A 24,815-nucleotide genomic window follows, 5' to 3' on the forward strand; every position below is an offset into this window, starting at 1 on the left:
ACCTTCCTAACAACAGCATGTTCTTCATGAATTTTAGCCTCCCTTACTGTGTCTTAAGAGTGTCATTTCTGTTCAAGTTAGTGTAATTGTGATTTGATACATAATAGGAGATGAAGTCAGGTGAAGATCTTTAGCTGAAACTTCAAAAAACAAGCATCTGACATAAATTGCCAGATATCTCCTTGAGCCAAAAAAACACGTACAAAGGTTTCGATTAATCGGGTTGATTCGTACACCGGTTTCAGGCGAGGATTTGACCAATCCTGGACTCAAGTGGACCGGCTCAGCGGAGTTGGGTTGGGTTCTGCGGCGATGTAGCGATCGAATTGGGCTCGGGCTTTCCAATTTGACCCAAGGTTGACTCAACTGAAACAGCTCAGCGGAATTGGGTTTGTGTCTGCACTTGTATCGATGGAATTGGGCTCCGGCTCTCCTAAATTTATAATTTGACCCAATATCGACTCAACTGGTCCAACTTAACATAGAAGGGATTGGGTCCGCGCGATATAACGCTGGAATTTGGGTTCGGGCTCTTCTAAATTTCCTACCCACAGCTGCCGGTTAACCAAGAGGGCGTCAACCTGCCACGCGCTCGGAGTCGACACCGATCCCCATCGGCCACTGCGGCTTAGCCAGGTAGGGCAAGCGTGTGCTCTTTCGACGGCTCTCCGATCCAATCTCCTTCTCTCTGAAGCAGCAGCTCGTCCAGGTCCTTCCCTTCGTTTTCTTTTGTCCATCTCAACGATTTCTTCCTCTGATTGTTGTTATTGGTGGATCAATTCGATCATGAGCTAGTCCAAATTGTGGTCTTCGTGGTGAATATTCTTCGGGTCATCAACATGATTTACGTTTTGAGTCGTATGGTTTATGCCTCTTGTACTTGTAATCGAAGTTGGATCAAGAATTGCGAGGTTCGTCTTGAATTCTTACCCCCTTTTTCTACTTGGGCTTTTGATGATTTGATGGTCATACTAGTAGACCGATTTTGATCGGAGCCGCAGATCTTTTGGTGTTAGGCGAGGTTGGATTGATGTTGTGGGGTTGTCACTCGGGGAGAGATCGCTCGATCTACCAGTGCTAGTGCCGCCTAATGAAGAAACTTCTATTCTAAAGGCAAAAATAGGGTTCGAAATGTGTAATCCTCATTAAAAATATATTTTTTCTTCTTTTGGGGTTTGCATTCTACATATTTACAAATTATCTGCAGTTTGACAATGATTGCTATGTTTCCCAGTGTAGAACAGGATTTATGTGAAGGATTCTAATTAGAGAGATATTCCAGCAATGACATTGGTGATTTGTTTAGCAAGACTTGGAATTTCATCTGCTAAGTTGGACTTTGATTCGCCTTTTTTTTCTCAACCAAATGATTAGTAACATATTCTGGAAACAACAATGGTGGATTAGTCTGGCAAACTTAACATTCCATCCCAACCAGTATGCCTGAGAAACAAAGAAGATTAAATCAGAATTTGTAGTTGTCTGTGATTATATACTAAATATTTCTGTTTATTGCTTTCTTGGTTTCACATCGATTTCTGAATGCATTTATGCCATTTTTATCTTGATATAATGGTATTTATCTCATAGGATATCTCACACTTGTATTCTTCTGATTTATATTTCTCATAATTCAGTGGTGAAGTTCCAAACGTCTTCTTTTAAGCACTAATGGCTGCTGGAAGAGGCATCAGCCAGCTCCTGAGGAAGCATTTTCAGTTCCAGTCATCAGTAAGTATTTCTTTTTGAACCTAATCTATTTTGTACCTTCTCAGCAAGGTTCATATCATGTGTGTGTTAGTTGTCTCTTTCAAATTGTCAAATTTTAGGGTTCGATAAAAAAGAGACACTTTGCTTCCATGCTGTGGTAGACCACTTACGAATGAAAGTCTTGTTTTAGATTCTTTAAACATGATATGCACTTCCTCGATCTTGTATGTACAAGTTAATCTTGGATATCTACATACACATTAGAGAGGAAGAGAATGATCTTTGGAACAAGGTTTCCTTCCCCACCTTTACTCTTTTCTTTTTATTTCCATGTTCTCTCCTTCTGTCAGTCTAGGTTGACCAGATATTTAGTTATTTTCTAAAGGTTGATTGATATGATCATATTTTTAACAGAAGACAGGTTGCATTTAGGATCTGTCCAAACTGCATATGAAACTTTGGATTTCAGTGGCTTAAGTTATTCACTTGAACTTTTTGGAGAAAAATGTTTGTCCTGTAAAATTAGAGGAGCAAATTGTAATGAAGATGATACTCTTGAGTTGATGGTGTGTTAGCAAAGCACCAAACCTTCCAACATCTATTGAAGAAATGTAGTACAAGATTTTCAATGGAAATCAATCAGCATAGGAATGCCTATGAACATGCATTTGGGATATATTGTGAAACATTTCTTGTTAATACTACTATAGCGAGAAATACTTTTATGATTTTTTATTCTTAACAAGAAATCATTAGTTCCATTTTTTGCTTTCTTGATTTTTGTACAGATTATGGTATGATTATATGTAAAATAAAATTTTCCTTCCTGACTAAAAACTTATATTAGTCTTATGAGATTCTTTTATATGCAGGTTCCATCTTTTGTTCAATATATAAAGCAGGAAGAGGCTACCGGATCAGCTGGTATGAAATCTCCAAAGGTGCTTGCATTACTTGGAGTTGGTATTACTGGTGCTCTGGGTTTTGCTTCCTTGGCATCTGCTGATGAAGCAGAGCATGGTTTAGCAGCCCCAATTTATCCATGGCCTCATAAGGGTATCCTTGATTCGTATGACCATGCATCGTAAGTAAAAGGATGCTAATGGCTTTGTTTTTTTGTAAATTGTGAACTTTACTTTTTCTTGTATGCTATCAAACAAAACCACTGTAGTTCGAGTATTGTGGTGTCGCAAACTACGAAGAGATTAATTGTATAGCTGAAAAAAGTTAGTTTGGTTCTTAAATGGAGTTACCTTGTCTGATGACTTCCAATTTTTTTTTCATATTAGCTTTTGTAAGGTACAAATAGTTATTTCCACTTTATTGACAATAGCAAGGTTTTTGCAATACTGTCCAGGATGAACAGTATTTAGTGATCCAGTAGTCTATTGGCACATGAAGCAGGGTAAATCGGATGATATGCTCGGTACAGGGCCTGTACGGGGCAGTAACATTTTATTATTTTTCAATTTGTTTAGGCTTTTTCCAAAACTTGGTATGTAGTGGCATATTACCAACACATGGTATGCTAGTACAGTTCGAACTTGTACCAGTCTCAATCTGGACTGGTACAAATTCGTTATCCGAAACTAAAAATCTTGGATTATAGACTTTGTTTCTTTTGCACAATTATGTTTACCAGCATATGTGATAATTCTTTTAAGTGGAATGACACTGTAACTATGGCCTGGATCAGTATGGCTCAAGTGCCTGAGATTAAAAACCTTGAAATATATAATTTGTTTTGTTTGCACAATTATGTTTACCAGCTTATGTGATAATTCTTTTAGGTGGAATGAAACTGTATTTATTCAGCATAAGACTTATGTAGCAATTGTTACATGATATGATATGGGCAGAATTCGGCGGGGTCACCAAGTTTTCCAACAAGTATGTGCCTCTTGTCATTCGATGTCTCTGATTTCATATCGAGATCTTGTTGGTGTTGCATACACTGAAGAGGAGACAAAAGCAATGGCTGCTGAGATTGAGGTTGTTGATGGCCCAAATGATGAAGGTGAAATGTTTACTCGCCCTGGTAAATTAAGTGATCGTTTTCCGCAGCCATACCCCAATGAACAAGCAGCAAGATTTGCAAATGGAGGAGCATATCCTCCTGACCTGAGCCTAATCACGAAGGTACAATGAGTACATGCATATTTTGTTTACCTGTAATGTTCATCTTTTCCATGGCATTCTTTGTGATTCTTTACCTTTTTCCAGGCACGACACAATGGCCAGAACTATGTGTTTGCCCTTCTCACTGGCTATCGTGATCCTCCTGCTGGTGTTTCGGTAATATTCTGGTTATAGTTTAAAATTTTCCTGTGTTTGTATGATAATGTTAGGAAACACCAATGACACTGCTATAGTCTTGTTTGTTACACTTCAGCAAGCTTAACTAGTGAGGCTTTTACATGTGATCTTCTTCTATGTTCAAACTAATCTTCTGGCATCAACTGAATTTGCACTCTTTGTTGTTGTCCATTGAATGAATTTTCAAAATGGAAAGTAAATTCTGAACAAAATGTATAATGTTTTATGGTTTTTTTTTTGTGGGGTTTACTTGCTTATAACGAGTTTGAAAATATTCATATTTGTAATTTCTTCAGTAGTTTTGATGCCAATTGGTGATTCTGTCTGAAGAGATATATCATTAAAAACATGATTATGATGTGCTTATGTGTTTGTAATTCCTGTAGGTATAAAAAGTACATCTCATTGCTGTTTGCATTTGCATTTTACATTATAACTGCTAATATGCTGGAAGAAAGTAAGTTGTTGTTTATCGTTTTTTTTTTCAATTGTTGATGTAAGCAAATTGAGTCTACACAGTTGTTGGTATCTTTTAGTCAAAATGTGCTTGTTTCCTGTCTGTTGCTTTATAATTATTTAAACATATGCATTTTTTCGCTTCTTCAAGAATTAGCCATCTTATTCCTTTCATTTATTTCCTTCATTTTCTTTTCTTTCAATTATTTCTTATTATATTATTCTTTCTCTTCTGTTTTCCCTCTTTGAGTTTTCTTCTGGCTTTTCAATAAAATTAAGCTATATCTTCGTTTCTTTTGCATTGCTTTTTTTTAGTCTTCATTAGATGCATTCCTTCCTCACTTTTCTCTTTCATAAGTTCCTTTCCTCCTCTATTTGCTGCTATAATCTGTTGATAATTTATGATTCTTCTCTATTGCTTGTTTTGTTTTGTGACTAGGTAATTTGCTGTTAAGTTATTTTTAATGCATCTTGTATACTGCTATGTTATGTCCATTAGACATGCCATTTATTATACTGGTATAAAATAGAGTGCTTATATGGAAATCACTTTTATTGATGGACTTTATGCCCTATTAGATAATTCCCTACAGATAGCTCAGGAAAGACTCAACCATGCCAATAAGAAAAAAGATTGGTTTCATCATAGTAACGATGTCAGCTCAGTAGATGATAACTCACCAGCCTGTTAAGGCTATAAGCTATAAAAGACTTTGGTGACGGTTAATGGATTGATTCCATTAACTCAATCTAGTTACCTTGACAAACAGGACACAAATAAGCTTTTGTTTGGAGATATACTTTATAGTGTTCATTCTGGGCCTGGCTTTTCTTGAATTATGTCATCCTGTGTGCATTGAATCACATATTAAAGAATTTTGTGTTTAATTTATCTTGTACCTGATGTTTCTTGGGAGGCTTCTTCTCCATTAATTACTTTTAAGAGATTGCATCTAGTACTTTTCCTCCTTTGTGTTGTACCAGCTTATGGTAGTTTAACTATATCAGATATCTAATTATGAAATTTCTAGCATGATTGTATAAGCTGTCATCAGTCAGAAAGAAACTATTTTATGTATATTTTTTGCCTTTTGGTGATAATAAAAACCCATTGTGCATGCGGGAAAAAGTTAAACATGAGTGTAGCCATATACTGGTCCACCAATATAAAATTTCTCTAGGGAAAAAGCTAATGTGGGTGTAGGCATGTGTCAGTTTGTGCATTATCTGATAATGTATCACCATTGTTTTTCTTTCTCCTGTAGCCATATACTCCTTGAACTGAGGATTTATTTCTATTGGTGGTAATCACAGATTCGTGAGGGGCTGCATTACAATCCCTATTTTCCTGGTGGTGCAATAGCTATGCCAAAAATGCTTATTGATGGTGCTGTTGAGTACGAAGATGGTACTCCTGCAACTGAAGCCCAGGTAAGATTCTGCCTTGTAGCGTATCTATTTACCTTGTGATATATGTATTAGGTGCAAGATTCTGATATCTTGATGTCACCATTGCTCCAGATGGGCAAAGATGTTGTTACATTTTTATCGTGGGCAGCAGAGCCTGAGATGGAAGAGAGAAAACTGGTAACATGGTTTTTTCCTCCACACTTTCTTGTATAATTTCATTACCTGTGAGCTTCTCTATTAACCTTAAGCACTTTGCTTTGGTAGATGGGGTTCAAATGGATTTTCGTTCTGTCGCTTGCTCTTCTCCAAGCTGCTTACTATCGGCGGCTAAAGTGGTCTGTTATTAAGTCACGCAAGCTGGTTGTAGATGTCGTGAACTAATGTCTTTGTTGCTACTTGCATGTCATGGACAAAATGGAAATAAGGACCTTGGATGATGTACATTGCCGGATGGATCTCAAGCATTCTATTTTCTTCTGTCCGAGAGAAGTTCTTTCTTTTTCCCCTCGAGTTAAAATTTTGGATTTGTCAAGGCTTTAATGGCCTTAAACAAAAGACTTGTTAATTCTTTCAGAAACTTAATTTCATGTTATGTTTGACATTATGTTGGAAGGGAAATGTGCTTTTGTGATGCCAGTCATCCATTATGTTTTAGCGTTTACGCAATGGATCCAAGGAGTCTGAGAACATTGATGTAAAATGATTTCACATTTGTTATCAACTGATCAAGTGATAATTTATTTTGCATTGGAGTTTTATGCATGTTCTTGGTAGAGCCAATCTTTATTTCTTCTTTGGATTTTTCAATATATTTTTGCTTAATTTTGAGACCACCTCACTACTCTGGCAACGATACCAAAAATGAGTGTCAAATTTATCATTTGTGGTTGTGATGAAATATGTATGACATATTCTGGTTATTTGACATGTGGAGATGATTTAAAGGCAATCAAGGTCCTTATTCAAGCATGTCTCAGGTTGGTTGAAGTGTCGAGAGACTACAAAATTCGACACAGGATCTTACAAAACCATGTTGGTATATACTTGAGACCTTTGTTGGTATATACTTGACAAGGTCAGTTAGTATATATTTGAATCATTCGATTAAATGTCAAGCACAAAAGCAATTAGCATATTATTTGATCACCATTAAGTCGTATATTGAATCATCGATTATAAAATGATGGTTTGGCCAAGTCAATTACTCTGTCAAATGTTAAGTGGAAAGATCCATATAGTTAAATAAATCATCATCTGACATGGCACCGACCATATGAGATAGGGGCCTACTAGATATGTCGATCGTAATGTGTCGTCAATAGCGTAGGTTTATGATTGTCTTAGATGTCGAACAATAATAATTTGAGGTTGGATTATCTTAGTCAACGAAGATCACATCCTTGTTGGATTCAATTGTCACTGTCGGCAATGACCGATTTAACTTGCATCATCATCATGGAGAGATGCTTCATGAACAATGCAATCAGACGCTCTCGGTCAATTTGGCTTACATTATACTCGAGAGATACTTCTCAATTAATTCGGTTGAAATCATAAATACGAGACTTCGAGGTTAAGAGAGAAGGAGCGTAGAGTAGACATGATAGAAATTAAGAAACTACTTTTCATCGTAGATTGGCCAATGAATAAAAAAAGGCCATTGAAATATAGTGGTAATGTGATAGATTGAGCGACCGAATTAGTATAGAATTCATCGGATATTCACAATACAAGTAAGCATGAGATTCGAGGTATGAGATCCTATAATTATGTTGGTGGGTTCCTTCGATTAAGTATATTCAAATTATATTAAAATTTTAAATCAAACTTAAGCTAAACTTAAACAATCCGGTTTGAACCGATTCACCAATGATACAATATTGAAGGTTATAAATGATTCTGGTTTGAGGATACTCTTCTTTGGTTCGGTTAACTAGTTCAAACCAAATCGAATCAATTTTAATTTAAAAAAATCTCCTAATATTTTATCCTTGACCCTATACTCTCGTCTGTAAATAGACAGGACCTCCAAGGACTGAACACGCACGGACACACACAGATGCACGTCTTCGTCTCACAACAAACATAGTTGAGGAATTACCTCAACTCTCTCCCTAAACCATCAATCTAGTTGGTCTTGTGAAAGGATAAGAAGAGAGGAGAAAGGATCTAGTTCCTCCTTGTGACAACAATCTTAGATTAAAAATGGTGCCTTATAGATCAAACAAAAATATCTAAATAAATAACATCAAAATGTACTTATCATTAAACTACATCTAAGTATTTGATTTCAATCTTGACATAAAGGTTATTTCTGTATTTTAATACAGCATACTACGTATTTTTATACCTACTTCGGACTACATCGTCATCATGAGACACTTTTTAGCCCATGCGACATTTGATAAAATTCTTCAAATTTATACTAACTTAATTATTGGATGGATCTCGTACGGTATGTCTTGGATCTAGTTTTATAGAATCTCATTTTGAATCTCTTGGTCTCTTAACATTTCAGCCAGTAATATGTCTTAAAGAGGACATTAGTTGGCTCCAAATCACCCTCATGTATTGGACAACCAGAGTCTACCGTGATATATCCTCTTTCATAATTGGTTTCTTGTCCAATATTCCTGTCATTATCTTAACTTCATATGATACAGATCCATGTTTACTGCAATTCTCAAGTGCTCTTAAACATGACATGATGTCTGTTTTCATATAATACTGATGTTTACTGCAATTCTCAGGCCAAAAATTTCATTACTCGGAAAACAAAATTGGAAATCTTCTATAACTCAAGACAAGGAAACGGGAGGTGGACTCACAGGGAGTGTCACGTTTGTCGTAGTGAAAGTGAAGGATCTATGGATCTTAATGGAAAAAAAGGAAACAGAAAATTACCACAGTGACGAAGTTACCGATCACAAAGGAAAAAGAAAGTGTTACGGCCGCAATGCTTCAGATAATATGATGGTGAGTTTATTAGTTTTATGATACCATAGAGACGAGATTTGGAGGCGGCAGGAGAGAGAAGAACGAGTAGAGAAAGGTGGCTTCGCGAGCATCATATTTAGGAAACCAACGAATCAAACGACCAGATGGATGGAAAAGATATCTCGTTTTGGGATATGATTTCGGAAACTCATTTTCATCATAATTTGGTGACAATGTGAATTAGTATAGAATTAATTCATCAGATTCACAATCCACATATTGTATGTACAGTAGTATGACATAATTAACCATGGCACATATTTCCGCACCACCATCGAGCCGACCGCCATGCCATGCCATCAATCCTTTGCGTGCGTACTTGTTTGTTGGTGGTCTCGTCGTCCCGGCCGGATTCAAGACATCATGGAACACACAAATCTCTTTCTCTCACCCTCTCCTTTTGGGTTTCTGTGCGCGTGTAAAGAGGCATCGCCAGATTGCAGGCAGTGGGATGTGGGGCTGGTCTTGACCGGACCAGTGCCAAAAACTACGGAACGAGCCGCAAGGATACAACGCAAGCCAAACTTGGAAGTGGAAGATCCCGTGATTCCAGTGTCGCCATTGTACGTTCCTCCTCCGGCCGAGATCTGGTAACATGAGAGCCATGCATCGATAGGTCAAAACTCAACTTGGTGGTAGGTCGTTCATCATGCAGTATGACCGGCCAAACCACCGCATGACTTCACGCTCCAAACCGTCATCTGAACTCGCTATGGACGCACGCAGATGTTGAGCTCCATAAATAAACGTCGAACTCCCTCACCTATGAACCGCGCCTCTTTCTGCTTGCATACGCAGATCAACTGACGCCTAAACCTCGTTCGCCTGCTGCTGCTTCCTTGCTTCCTATATCACTGGTCACCCTCTCCCTGTCTTCGTCATCGGTTTAATTGTAGAAGCTTGCGCCGTGCAGGAAACCGCGCGCTATGAGCTCCCGCCACATCGTCTTCGTCAACGCCATCGTTCTCATGGCGTTCTTCGTCCTTGTTCTCTTCCCGGCGGTGCGCGAGGTACAAGGCTCCAGGCTTATTGGCCGCGACCGGGGCCAGCCATCAGCGGCGACGTCGACGGTTCTGACGATAGCGAAGGCGTCCCATGGGCCGAGCCTACGAGGCCCTGGCCATTAATGATGCCTCGTTGTTGCCTTGTCTTTCTTTTTGTTCTGTGGTGGCGTTGATGGAGAAGGAAAATAAAGGAGGGTAGGGTTACACACTTGATTTGGAATGGCAACTTCCGCTGCAAGTGCCTCATTGTTACACAAGGATCACGAGGATAATAGATTGTTCTTTGGGAGATCACCGGGGTTTTACCTCCGACTGACTAATCTATAAAAGACAAAAAGGATGTTTTTGATGAGATAACAAAGGCATAACTTGTCGTCACCTGTGTGAATCAATCAATGTCCATGAATGTTATGACACGACACGGAAGGTTCTCATCAACCTCGGTGATGCCTCGACACCAAAGATTACTTCTGGTGTGAGCAAAAACAATGGATTAGAGGAACAGCAAACTATATTGTATTGACTCTTCAACACATTAGTGGACAACCCGCTAATGAGATGGAGGGCTTCGAAATTCGTGCACACCTTTGAAAGGAACGGAGGACGACAAGCTTTGGTGCGCCGCATCTGCTGTCGTCTCTTCCCCATGGACAGTGCACGCATGTCTCCGGCCTCGTCGTGTGGGGATCTCGAGCACCGCGAGTCTTGCCTTCTTCGCCGCCCACTCTGGTTTCTCCCATGTGGGGAGGGAGTTCACCTCGGGTGGACGCGCAACGAAGACCCAATCGAGATGGTGCCATCTTGTGGTTCGGGCAGTGAAATATTTAGTCATCAGATGACACGAGTGCCGAGATGAGCTCTTCATGCCGAGCACAACTGCTGCTTCCCAAGTCCTCCTTCGAGCCGTCCAAGTTTGGAGAACTCCTGCCAAGAGGAGTCAACGGGGAGTTCAGTTGTGCAAGCTCGAGAGTTTCAAGAATGCAACAGAAGCAGGACTGGGCGGCAAACCTCTAAATCCAACTTAGAAGACGACATAGCTTGACGTGATAATGGAAGCAGCCGATCGAAGCTGATGTTTGGGTCGACCTCGTTTCTTCCTCGATGGCATGGGTTGGTGATATCGATTGACACCAATTACAGTTCTGTGGGAGCAGTGAGTAGGAAAGATGTTAGAAACCCAATTACAAGCAAGCATAGCAGATCTCTACCACATAACATGTTACAATGACTAAAACAGGCTATTATCACGAGGATTGAGGCTCGTTCAGGCTCCAATTGAAGAAATCAAATTTGCTTCCTAAAACATAATAACATATACATCAGATAGATGGAAAAAGAAGAAAATATTATGCTCTGATTTGATCAATGGTATCAGACTATCAAATGTATGTATTGACTTAGCCATGTTCCCTGTATTCATATCAAGTTCCATCAATTTGATTTCTAAATTTTGATCATTGCATCACATCTAACAGGACTGATCTTCAATTTGGTATATTTATGTCTGATTATAAGTTTGATTAAATTGCAACCTCAATACATCCAATAGAATGTTAAAATATAGCCAACTAATATGAACTTTTGTTACTATATTTTGAGCCACCTGCAAATCTGATCTTCAATTGGTAGGTTTATGATTGAAGCTACAATCCTTCTGATAGAATTCTAGCTGAACTCCTAAGTTATTTATTGTTATGACTATAACAAGAAAAAACATATAAAATAAGCCAAATTTGGAAACAATTATGAAAAAGAATAACTTTCATAATCACTGTTGCCGCTTACCATGCAAGTGAATACACTGAATTGAAGATATGGAAATAGACGAATCTATAGAAAATGATCTTCAAATTTGAAGGCCTATTCTTTGGCAATAGGAAGATTAAGAATTCCCCCATAGTTCTCACTAATAGAAGCCTGTTGGAGCATGAAATCAGAGAAGGGTCAGTGCTATATTATCTGCCTCTAGAATTGCTAAATGCCAGCATGACATCTGAAAGTGTTGTAACAGATCTCTCTTCTTTACAGAAATAGAGCATGATTTGAGATAATGTAAATTCTGAGCACTAATTAAGAATAGAAAGGCAAGAGTACAGCCAGTTCAGTTTCGTAACTAAAGAAAAGGCTGACAGCAAGAATAATCGTCAACATGTAACAGAGGTAATGCTAACAAACTCATTGGGAAAATCAGAGACAGATGCTACAAAGTATTAACCAGAAAAAAAAAAAAAACCGCACAAAACCAAACATCCAAACTGGAAATTTATACATAAGGCTACGATTATGATGAAAAAGCGCTAACTACCATAATTTCATGGATAAATCATGAAAATTTAGGCACCATGAGGAAGTCTATGAGAGTCCGGTAATTTCAACACAGAATGATCTTAAACTTCAAGAAATTGCTTGTAAATCTATGATAAATTTGAATGGGCAAAGAAGCAGCGAGCTCGATCTGTTTATCTTTAGCAATTTTGTGATATAAATATGCAAGTCTTGACATCAAAAGGAATGGTGTGATATAAATATGTAAGTCTTGACAACAAAAGTGCCTTCTAATTTTTAGCAATAGCGAAGGTGAAAATATCATGATACATGGAAGTGTATCTAAACAAAATTAAAAAAATCATGTTCAAGAAGGGTAAATCTTAACCATGTCAATTCATTTCAGACATCAAGAAGATAACTTCTTTGGAATATACCTGAAGAAAGGGAAGAATTAGGTCATACACTTGCTGCAGAAACTTAATATATGTTGCAAACCTGCATCATTCAACATATTTTAGTTAGATCAGAAGCTCACAGATATGCATGCAGAATAAGTGGGCAGCAGCAAGAAATATTGATATTAAAAAAATAATTAGGTAAAGGAAATCTCCTAAAGACATGCACCAAAAATCCTATTTATAGAAGAAGAATGAGGGTAGCTCGAGAAAATATTCCATTAGATATAGGCTAATGTAATTCATTCACAACCTCTATAGTCTAGGACTATCCACTAAACTGTACAAATATGAGGTTCAGTGAAAAAATGATATTGGTGGATATAACCAGATGGAGTTATCAGTATATAAGAAGGCAATAAAATTGACAAAATCTCATAATATCAATTCCTTGGGCAATTATTGGATAATGTCTTTAACACCGTGAAACTAACTTAAAAGATATATATTCAGTGTTATGAAACTCAAACTATCACATGTAACTAAAATATGGCTTCAGCAATTTAAAATCAGACGTCAAATGGTTCTGAAAAAAATAGGACATTGTTTAGCATCATAATATGAGATGTGTTGAGTTCTTAATCCCAAAGACATGCAAATTTTTTTTTCCAAAATTCCATTTGAATTTGCCAGCAAGCTAAATAATCCATAGATGAGATGTTCTTTCCTCCAATAAAGATACTTGATGATTGGACAAAAGAGTCCTAAATGGCATAAAATTGTGGCACAGCAATAGTGTTGTTGTTCCTATATCCTTCTGATCATATGTTTTAGCATATAAATGATCAACTTGTGTGAATAAATAGTGACTGTTAAGCTACCTGAACAGTATACCCAGTACACTGAAAGAAAAATCTACAAACCTAGCAGCTGAAGGAAATAGATATGAACATAGTAAAATTTTGAATTCAAAGACAAACCTTCTTAATATCCGAAAACAAACATACAGCTCCTCAATATCTGATTTGACCTTCAGTTCAATATATTGCTTAAACAGCTCAAACAAACTGGAAATTAATTCATCTGATTCCATTGCACTTAAATCAGTAAAAGTAGACAAAATATGACTTAAGGACTGAAGAGTCAGCGATAGAAGACCATTCATATCAGATCTAGAATATTGAGTTGCGATAATGTTCAACAAAAGGCAACTGCTATGTTGGAACTTCTCAACCCAACTTGGAGGAGTTCCTTCCCACAAAAATATATCAAGTTTTTCAGAATTCTCATCTTTTATGTCACAAGGAAATTTCTTCCTGGTACTGCCAGAACCATTGCCAGGAAAACTAGCTGCTCTGTGTGGAGGAAGTGTTCCAAGAATACCAATCTTCAGTTCTTCAGGTAACTCATGCAGTACTGAAAAATCTAATTGACTTAAAGACTGAGGTACTATATCCGGATGGTTGTCAGCACATGTATTAATGTGCAAATCATCATGCCTTGGATGAGAGATTGTAGACAACTGAATTTGGTGAATGTCGCTCTCCATAGCACCCTAGATATGCCAATCAAGTGATGAAGCTGACCATGGATATAACGAACATTACCAAAAAAGCATGTCAATCAGAAGATAAATATAAACAAGTTTATACAAGAGTCTAAATGGCACTTTTGCATCAATAGCTACTGCTCTTCTAAAACTAACTTCAATTTTGAAGATTGCAGAGCTCAAGTAAATGTTATAAGTAGAAAATAATCAGCATCTAGGGCTTGAACAAACACAATTCAAGTATTATTAGTTACAATTCAAATTAAGATAAGAGTTAGGTCACAAATTTCTTAGTAATCAGGAATAGTGAAAAATAACATGAGGTGTATAAGATGATTTAAAAGGTGTTTAACACATGAGGTGTTTAAAAGGGTAAGCAACACAAAAGTATAAAACATGAGGTGTTTAAGATGATTTCAAAGCACCTTTATTCTTCTACAGGATAGTTTTCATTTCAAAATTGACAATCTCAGCAAAGAATATCTCAAACGCTCATGTTAAAGGAAGAGGCAGACTTGTTGGAATAGGAACATGCATGTGCAGCCAAAAAAGATGAATAGAAAAAAAGGGAAGGGAGGAGAGAAATTAGATCACAGTTGATGCAACAATCTATCAGGAACAAAGCAGTTTTTGTAGGCAAAACATATGTTAGCAGATATTTGATAGCATCAGCCAACAGCTTGGTGTTCACTGCATGTATCATCCCAATCTTGCTGAACTCCTTGAGTTGTTAACAAGGTAGACATTAGGAATTGACATGACTTCAATCATAGACAAATTTAGCAAGAATCATTCAAGCTAAAAAGTCTACATATGGGTTCATAGATAGCCTGCTAAGCAGACAACATGACAAAAAATTACAACATAATGCTCTAGTTTAAAACTGAAAACAAGAAAGAACATGATAACTGATAGAAAAGCTAAATAGTTATAATAAATAGCACATTTGTAGAAGAAACCACACCAGTTACCTTGGCATAATCTTCTAGACAATGATGAGCTCCAAGATTCTCTTCTTGCTGGTTGCAATGTCCAAAGCTTAGTGGATCTAATGATTCCTCCAACGTTCTGTTGTTCCTACAAGAACTACTAGGATCAGCCCCTGTTATATTTTGCTCATCTTTCATTTTGCCAAATTTTAATTCTGCATATTCCACCTTGAAAAACTTATCATCGCCAACATACATAGATTGTTCTCTAAATTTTGAACATTTGTCTTCCTCATCTAACAACAATTGCTTCATCTTTTCATCCTTGTGCAACAATAATCCACTTGCAGATCTTACAAGGGGAGCTATGTGGCTCTCAGCATTCGCGATCTTCGGACTTGAGGTGCACTTAGGGGCAAAGAAAGAAGACAATTTTTGTTGTTTATATGTCCCATTCTCAAGCTCATTCAACTGATAGGGGACCCCTGAAACAAAAGCAGCAGTTAAACACTGAGAAACATATTCAAAACTAACATTGAATCATTTGTTTCTATGTACCAACATAAATTAGCATATGGGTTTACAACAAAATAGTAAGTGGAGATGTACAACACTATTGTACTAACAAACATTTACATATGAAGCATGATAAAATCAAAACCGTGGCTTGTCAGCCAGAGCTTTCGAAATTCTGCAGTACAACATTCAACAGTGAAAAAAAAAAAACAATTGGCCTGTAATTCTATGACTTTTTATGTGTGGCATGGCAGTTCAAGAGCAAATTTGACGAGATGAGAGTTAAGTCCAGCAAAATGCTGTATGGCTGTGGAGCGATGAGAATCTTAAAAAGCATATGAACACAACCCGGTAGCTGGGACAATGCTTGAAAATTTTTTACTATGCATGTAATAAAATGTGATATCAAGCTTTAGATGGCGAAGAATTTATACTTATTTAAAGAAACAGGTTTAATTGGCACTCCAAATGGAAGGCATCAACTGCTTTCATGGTCACTCATTTCCCCTAAGCAAGCATGCTACTGTAAGTTGATCGCAAATACAAAGAACATCGGTTATCGTATATGGCTCAAGACCACATTCCAGAAACCTATCGTTGTAGAAGGAATAACTTAACAAGAGGATCGAGTGTAAATGCAGTTACAGCTCAAAAGCTTATTGGCAGCCACGGAGTCCACCACCCAGGCAGGTCTGACGACTGGAAGCCCTCGGCTGAATGCCCTGAACCATAGAAAAGATAGCTCAAATTCAATGACCTTCACATCAAGGAACATGTTGAGAAAAGAGAAAGACAGATGACTCGACACAGAAATCCAATTTGTGGCGTTTCTTGATAACCTGAAGTTCCTCATTTTGTTGTCGGGCAGATGGCTGCAAATGATATGAGTCACAGATCGCCTGGAGAAGTAATTCTCGTACCGGCCACCATGCCTCAGCATAAAAACCCGGAGCTCCTGAAGCCATCGATCTAACAACGCACCATCACAACCCATTCGATCGATCTGATGATACAATTGCTTTGAAATGACAACAAACAGAAGAAAAAGAAAGCACCTGACTGGGAGGCACCGTGAATCCGTCAACGAAGATTGAAATCTCGCTAAATATTCCTTTCCCAGAGGAGGAGAAGCCGGCGTCGAACTGTTCACGAAGCTTTCGATTCTTGATCGCCATGTAGCTGCGAGGTAAATCAAACGGGGAACGATGAGAAGAGAGGGAAGGCAGGGAAAGGGAAGGACGCGGAGGATAAAAAGGGGATGCGGATGCCTTCCGACGTCGGCGAAAGGGGATCTCTTGGGGGGATTGCGGCCGGATTCTCGAGGGTTTCTGGTGCGGGATGGATCGGATCTGCTGTTCCTCTTCCTTGGATTGGAGGCCGACGGGGCCGAAGGAGACTTGGAGATCATCGTCCCAAGGGGAAGCGGGGCTCCGTGTCGGGCGGGGAAACGGAAAGAATTCAAATTGTGAAACGAGGCCCTTCGGAAGTGTGCGTTGGACGCTTCAGGAAGAGTTTCCTTTGTTCTTCTTTTTAAAAGATAAGGGTTCTGACATGGAATTTTAAAAAAAATTCTGATTTTATCCAATTTTATTTGTGACATTATATAATTTGATTTATTTTTAAAAATACAGTTTTATTTATTTATTTATTTATTAAAAATGATAAATATAAGGGATATAATTACCTTATTTTTATAACTCGAATATTGTTAGGTTCCATCGAGATTACAAAGGAATAATCTTATTAATATACTAGTTCACCGATCTATTCTCTAATCCAAATCCAAATTTAAATCTCTTATAACAATGATATAAAATATGATCTGATAATTTTTTTTTATGTCTAAAACATTGATCTGATGTTGATGATGATGTACTTAATGTATTTACTTACGAGATTTTAATTCTAACTTATCTCACGACCAACCTCTTTGGGCTTTGAATCTAAGGTAATCTTTTTCTTCGAAAATTGGGTTAGATTGGACCCATGAAAATTCATATCGATAACGATCTCGTTTTTGAGAAGTGTATCAAGTCGGATTAAACTGATAACTAATCATATTGATAAAATAATAGTGAAATAATAATTTAGTATTGTACATAATCAACTTAAAACCATTTTGTGATGAATGCTTGAGATGAAGTTTTATCCACTCTAAGTTGGGGGTATTGGAAACCTAATGATGTCATACCATCTTGATTGACTCATAACATGAAGAGCCTAGATTTTGTCTGAAATAGCTATATGATGGTTTAAAGTTCTACTTGGAGGAGGAAGTTGTTTAAGCATAGATATGCCTGTCATTAATAAAGCATGAAATGAGCCTGCAAATTCCCCTTACCTACCTACAGAGTATTCGATTGAAACCATTTCAATTACAATGCTGTAACTTTCAGGGATTCAATATGTGATTCTTCTTCATCAAAGTGCTTAAGAACGGCAGTACTGTCATCTCATCCACATATTTGGTGATATCATGCAATAATTACCATCATCTAAACTCTAGAGTCTTTTCTCCTTCCTAATTAGTGCATGCAATGCTCAATAATCTGTTTGTAAATGACAATAGTATTTGGACTATAGTATTATATCACCAAAGCATCAATGAGTAAGATGTCAAATGTTAAGAGACCTATCGTCTCCTACATTTGCAGGAACAAGAAGTGCCTCCTGTTCTTACCTCCGTGTAAATGGAAGAGGAGAGAGAGAGAGAGAGAGAGAGATGGCATGGAAGAAACATATAGAGGCAAAATGAGCAGAGTAATTAATAGCAAAGCAATATAGCAACAAAGAAGAAAAGAATTCTCAAGTATGAGCGTGTAGTAAGGTAGTGATATTGGCGCGGCTCAATCTGAGACTGGTTTACTGTCACAAGTAAAGCCAGTCATCGGATTGAACCTCACCAATATCGCTTCCTCGGTTCACAAGATCATCCAAATCCTTCTTACCTCATCCACATTCATATCACCATCTCCACCGCCATCATCTCATGCGAGTAGAAGATGACAACCAAAAGTGTTCTGTTGATGGCATGCTGCATTAATGTGGTTATCGTTATCATGAAGTAACCACTCATACAGTGGAGAAGAAGGAAGGAGAGAGACGGGGTGTTAGGGCATGGTGAGGAGAGTCTGAGAAGCCATGCAGTGAGGGGGGAGGCATAAAATAGAGGGGGGTGTCAAGGCATGGAAATAGGAAGGTGAGGGGAATGATGAAGCTTGTGGCATAACCAAAGTCCAGCTCAGCTTTAGAAGGTGTGCGATGCTTTCCTTCTTGTACTCTAACCCAGAAAGAAACCCCCATGTTTAATAGATCACCTCAACACAGAGAGAGAGAGAGAGAGAGAGAGAGAGAGAGAGAGAGAGAGAGAGAGAGCTCCTGCGCATGCTCACCTGCAATCTTCTCCCACACTCATAACACCAAACCAGCCCTTCTCCACGTCTTGCTTTAGACGTTTAAGACTACATCCCTCTTTATAGTTCATCATTCCATACGACTCTTAGAAGAAGAATATAGAGAATGAGAAAGAGATGGATGAAATATTTAAGGAGGAGGAAGAGAGAGAAGAATCTTTATAGTGTTATTTTAATGGACTTCGGGAGCAGGAGTGCAGAATGTGTGTGCCTAGAAAGAAGGTTCGAAAATACTTGCAAGCGCGCACACAGACACACACAGACTCTCTCTCTCTCAATCCATTAGTTCTTTAAACTATGACTTCAACCACAAGCGGCGACATCGGCGTTAAAGCAGCTCTGCCATGACACCAACAACGGGGACAACTCTTCTTTGGGCTGCTCACCCTTCCCTTCCATTCTTTGGAGAACACCTATACATAAGTAATACAACTCTCTAAAATCTCGACACGTTATATATCGCAGGATCTTCGCATGTTTCTCACATAAAACATTTACACTTGCATGATCTGAAGCAATATGAAGATGATGTTCTTTTCCCAGTTGGGATCTTCACCTGCATGTCTTGAACTCATGCAGCGAGAGGAACGTAGGTAGACATGTAGATGACTCATGATGTCGTATATTTCGGTACTTTTGATGCAGAAGAATGTTCATGTTCCATGATGAAGGTACGTACGCATACCACCGGTGGAGAGGCAGTGTGCACGGTGCATGTTGAGCTCCTTAGTCTTCTCAAAGAATTAGGTCAACAAAAGTGAAGTCTCGAAAGCTTCTTGACCTCATGATACGAGTAGCTCAGGCGGTCTGCCACCATCTTGTAACGAGATTCCCACGCCTTAACCTTCGACTCTCTCTCGTGAAGAAGCTTTTTGCCTTTCCTTTTTTTTACCCCGTGCACGTCGATCACTTTCTCGGAGTTCCACGTCCCATGCATGCAAATGTTGGCGTGCATGCAGCGGGTGAAGGCACGCACGCATATACTGTAACAATCAGTGACAATGATCGCATGGTTTTCTGCAGTACAAGATGAAGTATGACCCAATAAGAAAACAAAGAGTAACGAAGGCTATTTCGCAAGTCATCATCATTAAAGATCGCACGTCTCTTGGCTGCCATGCATGCTTTTTAGGCATTTTGCCTGAGATCATCTCATCTGCATGCTTACTTAGTATGACAGGAAATAAGTTAATGAACGACATAACATTCATTCTCCAGACTAAATGGAGGAGCAAATGTAGATGTAAATAAAAAGTAATTACTTGAAAATTGAGAGTTAAATCTTAAATTACCTCTGATGATGATGTTGAGCATTTCGTAAGGAGGTGTTTTCTTCTTGTCGACAATCTCCATAATTGCAATGGAATCACAATCTCCATAATTGCTTTAGCTTCACATCTAGTCTAACCTAAACTACTCCAGGAAGATATCTGTTACCAGCAACTAAGCCACCGTACATTCCACCTTGATTTGTTCTTGTCAAGATCCCTCAGTTCCATGTGACAGGAAGCTCTCAGCATATGTAAAGCACATCAATGGGCTTGTGTTTGGATTGACTGATCCTAGCATCATTTCTGGCCTTCCATATCAACCCCTCTTAGTGTTTGATCCTTCTACGGCAGTCTTGGTGGGGAAGATGAGTGTGTTAGGTAAAAGGGGAAGTTTCTTCCTCTTTTCTTTCTCCTCCTCAGTGTCTCTCTCGTAACAAAAGCTGATGGACCAACCTTGGCGTGAAAGGAAGCTTATAAAGTTTTAGAATCTCCCATGTATCAATCATGCATGGAAATCAGGCCAAGGCCCCTCTCTGCTTGTTAAGACAAGGAGTACAGCTCCTTTAAGCAAGGGGAGCTGGTACGAAGTGGATCCCCATGTTGGTGAAAGCATTCAACTCCTGGTTTGGTCCAACCAGCTTCCTCAAAAGCACCTGAATCATAAGCCAAAGAGAGGCAGCTTTGGTCAACTAAGTCCGACAATAACAAGGAAGAGAATCCATATCTGTTCAATTTCCAAGAGAAATCCTAATTTATATGGTTGACTACAGTATTGAAGTTCCAAGTATGGATTATAAAATCCAGATTTTAGAATCCAACTAGGTGCCAAATTTGAGATTGTGTATGTACCTTTGAAACTTGAATCCAAGGATTTTGGCAACTGGTAGAACTTCCTTTAACTGCAGAATTTGAGATGAGATCTAAAGGATATTTGGCTAAAATCATATATACAAAAACAATGGTCTCTATTACTAAGCAAAACAATGGCATAAAAATCAACACAAGGATGTTATCTATGGGCCTCTAGGAATCCTTGATTCCAAGTCAGGATTCATGCAAAGAGTATAAATTATCAGGGGCCTAGAACGACCAGCTCTTGCTCAAACCTGCACAAGTCATTTAGTCTCATCAGTCTCAGGCTCATTTAACACGAAGTAAAGGAAACAGGAAGTAAAGCTTCTAAATAAAATGTCTGACCTGATATCAACCCTCTTAAGAGTCAGTGGAGTTGATTCAACCTTAGCAACAAGGACTGTCCCTGCCCCCCTACTACCAGGTTTAGTAACAAGCTGGTAAACTAGAAAATAAGCACGAAAACTGGCAACAAATATGACCAACGAGCTACTGTAAACAATAACAAGTTAAATAATAAAAGGTTTGAAACTGATAGATAAGAACACATAATGTTGCACTAAAAACCCAAAACCAAACCACAAATAATTAGTCTAGTTCATAACTTAACTAACAGGAAGAGCTAGAACAAGTAGATTGTCATCAGTTGATTCACCAGTTTCTGATCAGAAGTCTTTTACAAAGACAGGAGGATTTGCTGGTAATTGCAATTGCAAGTAACATTGAAATAATGGGAAGAAATAAGCAGTGTGTTGAAGATACAAATGCTGAGACAGCACCTTAATCAAATTCAAGTATAAATACAGCTCCATGACTTGAACCTCATCAAACACTTAAGAGATTCCAAAAAAACTACTTTTCATCCCATTGTCTCTTTCATGAAGAAGAGGCTATTTAAAGAGAATTCAGTCTGTATGCCCCGTAAGAATCCAAGTAGTGGACTGACGAAAATGCATCAAGAATTAACACAGGAGGTTTACATATTTCAGTAAGGAAGATCACCCTCTGGCATCTCCCAGTTGTCATCTAAGTCATCCCTGGACTGCTTTGGAGCAGAATCATTATCTCCTGATGACGATGAAGATGAGAATCTGGGCCCTGATCTCCTGGAATGAGTGGAATAGTGAGTCAATTTATGCTTCCAAGTTAATTAAATCTCCTGAAGAAAAATGATATTTGGCAGAGAAGGTTTATCTTAGTTTAACAACAAGAAACCAAACCACAAGTGCCACAAGCACCTAAAAAGCTGGTCCTTTGAAGTTTAAACTATGTCAAACTACTTATTTATGAAAGCAAATTAGACATGGTAACACCAAAACTAGCAAGGACATGGGAATTAATAGAGCTAGATGGTCAAAGAATCCACATTGGAACGATAAATTGATGGAAGTTATAGGTATATTCTTGTCATAATTTTTGTCGCTTCATATGAGCAAATAATAAATTTATTTAAGTGGAATCTCCCCTAATATAAATACAGTAGTTTCAAGATAGTTTGTTATCTGAAAGTGCTGATAGAATATAGCTTGCAGTGGCAAATAGGATCTACAAAGCCACCTTGGGCTAATCAATGCTAGTTCACATTTACCAACTATAACTAGCACATAAAAGATCATTCTAGATCCAAGTTTTAAATGTCAACATATCATTTGCCAGAATAAGCTTAAAGATAATTCACATGAATTATGGCAGCATCGGATTTAAGAGGGCAAAGAATATTGAAAAGTCAAAAATATGTCATCAAAGTGGTACATGTGTAAAATTCTGAGAAAGATTAGGAGTTGAGTCATCACTACTCAATTTGCAAATGACGACGTATTGTCATACAATGCGGTAGCTTCAATTACTAGACAAATAAGCAAAATCTGCCTAGTAGTGCTTGTTAATAGGAAAACTAGTAGTAGTAACGCAAACATAAAACATGAATTAATATGATGCTCCAAGCATACCAAAACCAACTGGCATCATCTTGATAGTTCTCAGCCTGGATGTACTGCCCTTGGATCAAACAGGTTCATCACTTCATTTTGTTATTTGGATTTGTCTCCGAGATTGTAAATATGGATGCAGGTATGAGAAATAAAAATATTACAATTGGTTTGAAATGGTTATAACCATTTTTTTTTTCCTTTCAGCCTTGAAAAATCTGAATTCTTTAGAGATCTAAATTTATTAGAACTCAAAACATGATTTCACTCTCTTTGTCGCTGCGTAACATAGAAAGATGTCCCACGATGCTCATTGTCACAAAATATTGTCACAGAGGGGGAGTTCATTGCTCAAAACTTGATATAACTTAAAATTTTTCATCTTTTTGTTTTTGCAAAAGATAAGTGGTGAAAGCGGGTCGAACCTAAGAACTTGTAAAGGGTTAAGGTCTTTACCAGCTAAGTAGCTTAGCTAACACCTTCAAATTTTTCATCATTTGTCAGCGGGTATTATTAACTATAAGTAGCTCAACACAAATTCCCAGAATGACCTTATTTTTTATCTGAAAATCTAATCATTTGAAGTTAATTAAGTAATCTAAGCTAGCATTTTTCCCAAATATGCATTTTTTTCATGATAAAAGGTAAGTCGTAAACAGCCCCGAACTAGTACTAATAATGATCACTGCAATCTATAAACTGCTACTACCAAAAGAATGATTGGATAAATGGTCGAATATAGTTTTAATTCTTTTGAAAAAAGAAGTTATATACTTATCCAGTATACTTCTACAAGAAACTACCAAATGAAAAACAGTGACAAGTATAGCTGAATTGATTACGAGGCTCTGAACTTTCTATTCTCTAATTATACTGAATGAGAAGAATAGGTCAAACTGCTTTCAAGTCCTTAAGAACTGAGGTGAACTATTTCTACGGAACTCCAAATATATAACCAGGAGGAGGAATCAAGCAAATCACCTCCTGCGGTTCCTTCTGCTGGCCTCACGGGCCTTCCTCTTCTTCTCCTCCTGCTTGTTCTCAAAGAACCTCCTCCGCTTGCACTCCTGGATGACCCCGGCTTTCGACACCTCCCTGCGGAACCGCCTCAAGAGGGCCTCCTCCGACTCGCCCTCGTCCACCACGATCTGGACGTTGTAGCCGGACCCGAAGAAGAGCACGTTCGCGTTGTGGAGGGCGGGGTCAACGACGGCCGCCACGGCCGGGTCGACCTGGCCGCCGGAACCATACGCGGAGGCAGCGAAGAGCCGGCGGGAGGAGGAGAGGTGGAGGGGGCGGCGAGAAGGGGTTGGGAGATGGGGTGGGTATCGAGGAGAAGGGCGGAGGGAGGGAATGGGGAGGGTTTTGGCGAAGGGGAATTGGATGAGGTTACCGGTGGACGCAGCCATTCACGGAAGCTTTTTGGGCCGAGGGAGGAGGGTGGAGAGAGGGTGAGCGATACGAAGCTTATCCGCTTATATCGTCATACTGAGATAAAAGAAATGGGGAAATATTTAGGTTTTTATATGGAAAATTACGGGCGAATTCCAGTAAAATTTATGACCGAACGATCATTTATCCCTATCTCTACTGGACCAACTGTCACCTTCACTCGCCTATCACCAAATTTTTGAGCAGGTCCCTCCAATGGGACCTCACCAAACCCAACGACGAAAGCACAGCCTCTGCAAGCGTCGTAACCACATTATTTTTCTCTCCTTTTTATTAATGACATCTATGTTTGCAAATTAATGAATTTTTTTTGCAAAATTACCGATTAGATTAACTGACATTCTTAAGA

At 38.4% G+C, this 24,815-nt stretch overlaps 4 protein-coding genes and 1 long non-coding RNA gene across 8 annotated transcripts in view; 2 read left to right on the forward strand and 3 right to left on the reverse strand.

Moving 5' to 3' along the window:
* The window catches only part of LOC135629453 (rop guanine nucleotide exchange factor 1-like), a 4,939-nt gene extending 4,896 nt beyond the window's left edge, over window positions 1–43 (forward strand). The window contains exon 5 of the mRNA XM_065136820.1: window positions 1–43. This exon is cut by the window's left edge and continues 782 nt beyond it. The gene's annotated coding sequence lies outside the window, so the exon portion shown is untranslated.
* Window positions 44–551: 508 nt separating this feature from the next.
* On the forward strand, window positions 552–6,654 carry LOC103994677 (cytochrome c1-2, heme protein, mitochondrial). Of its 4 annotated transcripts, XM_065136821.1 has the most exons (9): window positions 716–911; window positions 1,002–1,124; window positions 1,638–1,731; window positions 2,583–2,794; window positions 3,570–3,849; window positions 3,934–4,005; window positions 5,797–5,913; window positions 6,004–6,069; window positions 6,157–6,654. In XM_065136821.1, exons 3-9 carry the CDS (start codon window positions 1,672–1,674, stop codon window positions 6,271–6,273), a joined length of 924 nt encoding a protein of 307 aa, XP_064992893.1. In that variant the 5' UTR covers window positions 716–911; window positions 1,002–1,124; window positions 1,638–1,671; the 3' UTR covers window positions 6,274–6,654. The 4 variants fall into 4 exon arrangements, with proteins under 4 accessions (XP_009413359.2, XP_064992894.1, XP_064992893.1 ...); XM_009415084.3 differs by lacking the exons at window positions 716–911; window positions 1,002–1,124 and adding an exon at window positions 552–709; XM_065136822.1 differs by lacking the exons at window positions 716–911; window positions 1,002–1,124 and adding an exon at window positions 607–636.
* A 3,652-nt stretch (window positions 6,655–10,306) lies between these two features.
* Window positions 10,307–11,811, reverse strand: LOC135628622 (uncharacterized). Its single transcript, XR_010492906.1, has 3 exons — window positions 11,679–11,811; window positions 10,902–11,035; window positions 10,307–10,817 (listed from the first exon to the last, which is right to left on the reverse strand). It is a non-coding gene; the product is annotated as an uncharacterized LOC135628622 (long non-coding RNA).
* Window positions 11,812–15,094: 3,283 nt separating this feature from the next.
* Window positions 15,095–17,027, reverse strand: LOC135628620 (DNA repair protein REV1-like). The gene is made up of 3 exons (XM_065135386.1): window positions 16,606–17,027; window positions 16,390–16,505; window positions 15,095–16,272 (listed from the first exon to the last, which is right to left on the reverse strand). The coding sequence occupies exons 1-3, from the start codon at window positions 16,723–16,725 to the stop codon at window positions 16,164–16,166; spliced, it is 345 nt and encodes a 114-aa protein (XP_064991458.1). The 5' UTR covers window positions 16,726–17,027; the 3' UTR covers window positions 15,095–16,163.
* Window positions 17,028–21,838: 4,811 nt separating this feature from the next.
* Window positions 21,839–24,485, reverse strand: LOC103994667 (small ribosomal subunit protein bS21c). Its single transcript, XM_009415074.3, has 2 exons — window positions 23,996–24,485; window positions 21,839–22,192 (listed from the first exon to the last, which is right to left on the reverse strand). The coding sequence occupies exons 1-2, from the start codon at window positions 24,421–24,423 to the stop codon at window positions 22,072–22,074; spliced, it is 549 nt and encodes a 182-aa protein (XP_009413349.2). The 5' UTR covers window positions 24,424–24,485; the 3' UTR covers window positions 21,839–22,071.
* Between the last annotated feature and the right edge of the window lie 330 nt (window positions 24,486–24,815).

This window comes from Musa acuminata, chromosome BXJ3-1 (genome assembly GCF_036884655.1).
Source record: "Musa acuminata AAA Group cultivar baxijiao chromosome BXJ3-1, Cavendish_Baxijiao_AAA, whole genome shotgun sequence".
In the NCBI taxonomy this organism is placed as follows: domain Eukaryota; kingdom Viridiplantae; phylum Streptophyta; class Magnoliopsida; order Zingiberales; family Musaceae; genus Musa; species Musa acuminata.